The sequence below is a fragment of the Eschrichtius robustus genome, chromosome 6, assembly GCF_028021215.1.
Source record: "Eschrichtius robustus isolate mEscRob2 chromosome 6, mEscRob2.pri, whole genome shotgun sequence".
In the NCBI taxonomy this organism is placed as follows: Eukaryota; Metazoa; Chordata; class Mammalia; order Artiodactyla; family Eschrichtiidae; genus Eschrichtius; species Eschrichtius robustus.
Genome location: NC_090829.1, coordinates 132,300,671 through 132,304,853, shown reverse-complemented (window position 1 = coordinate 132,304,853; position 4,183 = coordinate 132,300,671). Strand labels below are relative to the sequence as shown.

Sequence of the window (4,183 nt, the reverse complement as noted above, 5' to 3'; positions counted from 1 at the left end):
GTGGCGGTTATAATTAGAAGAAGTAAATGACCTTTAAAATACCTGTTTAGGTTGGATACTTTAAGAAGCAGAGGTACTATGAAAATTCCGTCACACTGCTTTATAGATATACTTAATCAATGGAAGGCATTGCAAGGAGCACCCAGTGTTATGGGAGGTGGAGGCACCACTTCCTGGGCTATAATAGAGTTCTGATGCCATCTCAGGCAACAAGGAGGAAGAGAGTCTGTACAGAATCACCACCTTCTGTGGGTATTTCAGGGAGCAAGCCGAATGAGAAACTTGAAACACTCACTTCTTTCAAATCAACCGCTGCCTGCTCTTGAAATCTCACTGTGCCTTGTCACGACTGCTGCTCTGGAAACTACAGCTTGGGAACCCTCAGAAATGCCCGTCATGCTCCTCCTCCCTCCTCCATTGCCCTCTGCTCTACGAATGTGAGCGGTGGGGATGTTCTCTGCTTGCCCAGCAGCTGTCAAGACCATACCTGGCTCCTGAACAATGGCCAAGAGACCTGCAGTGAACCTACCAGCTGCCAGCTGGCCAACTGTGAGCCCAGCAACTGTGAAACTTCCAGCTGCCCTTCCTCTGGTTGCTATGTGCCCAGACCCTGCCAAGGCACCCGTTTTCTTCCTGCTTCTTCTTACATCTCTGGATCCTGCTTCCCAGTATGCTATAGACCTCTGAGCTATGTGTCTAGCAGCTGCCAACCCCCGAGCCTCCTCACTTATGGATGCCGCCCCTTGGGTTATTTGCCTGGTGGTCCTCATCCCCACAGCATTACCCACTGTAATGCTTTTCTCCCTTTATCCACTGAAATTGTCTTTTCATACATTTACCCTTTCTATTATCCCTGTCATCACTCAAGTTGGGTTGTGTTCCCCTTTGGTGAATACACACATTTCTTACTGCCATCTTGACTCCTATCTCCAGTGTCTTCTCTTTAGCTTGAATACTGTGTTTAGAGTTAATACTCCTAAAATTAATTTCATCATATGACTCTTACTCAAAAATGTCAGTAACTCTCTTTTGCCCACAGAGAATTGTCCAAACACTTGATTTGCCCTCCTCTACTTCCCAATAGAGATTCTGCACATTTGCTTCATGTCTCCAATTACTCCACATCTGCCCTCATTTCATATCATCTTCTTGTTCACCCTACCCTTTCTCTCCTTTGGGATAATTCTTTTGGCATTGTGTCCAGCAGCCTCAGACCTCTGCGTCCTCTCTTCAGTGGATGCCAGCCTCTGACACATGTGTTTAGTACTTGCCATCCATCTTGCTCTGCCTGGGGAGGCCTGTAACTTCCTTATTCCAGCTAATAATCATGCTGAAGATCCAAGACAAAAATTTAAACTCCATGGACTTTTGCTTCTTTGTTCCTAGTATGTAGTGACTGCTTTTTCTTGATTTTCCTGTGCCTGATCTAATGAAAGCTGTTTCTTTCACATTTTTATCTTTTCTTTCATCTCTCCTTACCATAAAATTATTTGGTTTAGAATGCTATTCAATGTCGCTCAGGTGTGGGAAGAATTTATCCGGTTTGGGTTGTAATAAATGAGTTTAAGTCAGAACTAAGAATCTGGTTCTTCAGTTTGTCTTTCATTATTTTAACACACACATGGCCAACCTCAACTCCCTGCAGAAGTAACTAGGACATGGTACACTCAACCATATGTTTTTATCTCACAGTAGGGGAATAGCCTGATGGTTTATTCCTCAAGCTGATTTATAGATCTCTGATATCTCTGATCCTACATACTTAAGTGACCCAAAAAGCCCTTGGTGGAAGTTATATTGAAAAGGCAAGATTAGGAATGATCTCCTTATCTTTCTCTTCCAGTGAACATACTTTGACCAGAATGTCCTTTCTGATTGCAAACTGAATCATATTTCACTCTTGCTTAAGTCTTTGATGGCTTCTTATCATCTATTCCTATAAAATGAAAATACAGACCCCTTATCATGACATCTGTTTTGTTTTTTTTTTTCATTGTCTTTCTCCCCCCCACTTCTTTGGCTTCGTCTTGTCAGTATTACAAATTCTAAGCTCCTATGATTCTACTTACACATAGTTCCCCAAACATGCTGCTCTTTATAAGCATCCACCCTTTTGCATGCCATCATCAAGACCAGGATGAACTTCTGATCTATCTATCCTGAAGACTCACAGTCACTTTTAAAAACACAGCCCAACTTTATTAAACTGTTAATTTATTCAGTAAAATTTTTATTACTTACTTACTACATCCCAAGCCATCCTGTGACAGGCACAAGAGATACAGAGGTGAATAAGACAAACTTGAACTATCTCAGTATTTACCAGAAGTCATACACTATGGGGCATATCTGTATTAAAGGTACAATTTTTTCCTCATTCAACATAAAATGTGTAGGGGTATATATTTCAAAAAATGAAGTAAGGGACTTCCCTGGTGGTCCAGTGGTTAAGACTGCGTGCTTCCAATGCAGGGGGTGCAGGTTCAATCCCTGGTCAGGGAACTAAGATCCTGCATGCCGTGGGGCATAGCCAAAAATAAATAAATAAATAAACAAACAAAACCAAAAAACGTGCTGCTTTATCAGCAAACAGAAATAGAATTTTGATAAATAAATAAATAAAATAAAACTAAAGTGAAAAGACATGAATGTTCACCTTTTTGAGGAACTGTAATATTTAGAAACTCTGTCAGTGTGCAAGAAAGACAATGTTCTCTAGATGTTAACTAGTGGTTATTCCCTTTAGAGAAGGCATGTGCCTCTGGTTCTCGGAACCCATCTCTACTTATGGATCTCCTGACATGGAAGCTGAATGTTGGTTTCTCTTACCACAATGTTCGTGCTACTGTTTCAAAACCCATTCTAGTTCATTATTTTGCCTTACTTGCCTGGCTCTCCTAGATATTTTGAGTTTGTGACATCTGTACCCTTTATTTTTTGAAGCTTTTCCCAGGCCCTCTCCTTGCCCCTTACCCTAATGAGTAAATCACACCTTGACTTAGCTTTCCTTTTATCTCAGACATATTTCTGTTGCTGATCTTGTTGGACTGATTATTTTTTAAAATAATTTTAAATGAGATTTTAGTTGAAATGTGACATATATATGAATTTGTACACAAATCATTACTTCACAGATGTAGCCTTTATTCTGACCTCTAACCCATATATTAGTTTTGCCTGTTTTTGAACTTTAAAATGAAATTATATAGTATCTACCAATTTGTCTTGGGCTTCTTTATTAAATATTGTGTTTGTGTGATTCTTCCATGCTATTAAACATACCAGTAGTCTGTTTATTTTCCTTTATGTATAATATTCAAGGTACTAAAACACCAAACTGTATTTATTCATTCTGCTGTTGCTGATCAGAAGGGCTGTTTCAAGCCTGGATCTGTTAGAAATAATGTATAAAATACTATTTTATTCTTGTACATATCTTTTGATATACAAATGGAGATATTTCTATTGGGTAATATATTTAGGAGTAAAGTTGACAAATTGTATGAAACATGCCTGCTCAGCTTTATTTTATACCATGACAAAGTTATGCCCTGTAGTTATACCAATATTGATTTCTACTCTCAAAAGCATAAGAATTCCAGTTGCTTTACATCCTCATCCATATTTATAATTGATAGTTCTTTTAAGTTTAGCCATTCTAGTGAGTATGTAGTTATAACAAATAGTGGTTTTATTTTGAATTTCTCTGATGATTCATCAGGTTGAGAACATTTTTAAAATGCTTCTGGCCATTTGAATATTATTTGTGTGTGTGCGTGTGTGTGTGTGTGTGTGTGTGTGTGTGTGTGTAGTAGAGATTCAGGTCCTTAGCTCATGGTTTTAGTTGGTTGTCTGTTTTTAGGATGTGAAGAGTTTTTCATGTAGTCCATATATTAGGTCTTTGTTGGAGATATATATATTTAATATCTTCTCCCATATCACTGCCTGCTTTTTCACTTAATCATGCCTTTAGACTGGTACGAGTTCCTTACTTTAAGTTAGTCCAATTTATCAATCTTTTATTTATGGTTAGTACCTTTTTGTCCTTATTAAGAAAATTAATGAAGATACTGTATGATAACTTTAGAAAATGTTTTTGTTTTCCTTTCAACATTTAAATATACCATCAATGTGAAATTGATGTGTGTTTTTGTGTGTGTGTGTCTTATGGGCCAAAATTGCA

General features: G+C 38.2%; 1 protein-coding gene across 1 annotated transcript; it reads left to right on the top strand.

Moving 5' to 3' along the window:
- Nucleotides 1–341: 341 nt before the first annotated feature.
- On the top strand, nucleotides 342–1,304 carry LOC137765970 (keratin-associated protein 26-1-like; the record flags this gene model as incomplete). Its single annotated transcript, XM_068545691.1, has 2 exons — nucleotides 342–789; nucleotides 1,087–1,304. Coding segments are annotated over 2 exons (666 nt in total), but the record flags the coding sequence as incomplete, so codon positions are not given.
- Nucleotides 1,305–4,183: the final 2,879 nt, after the last annotated feature.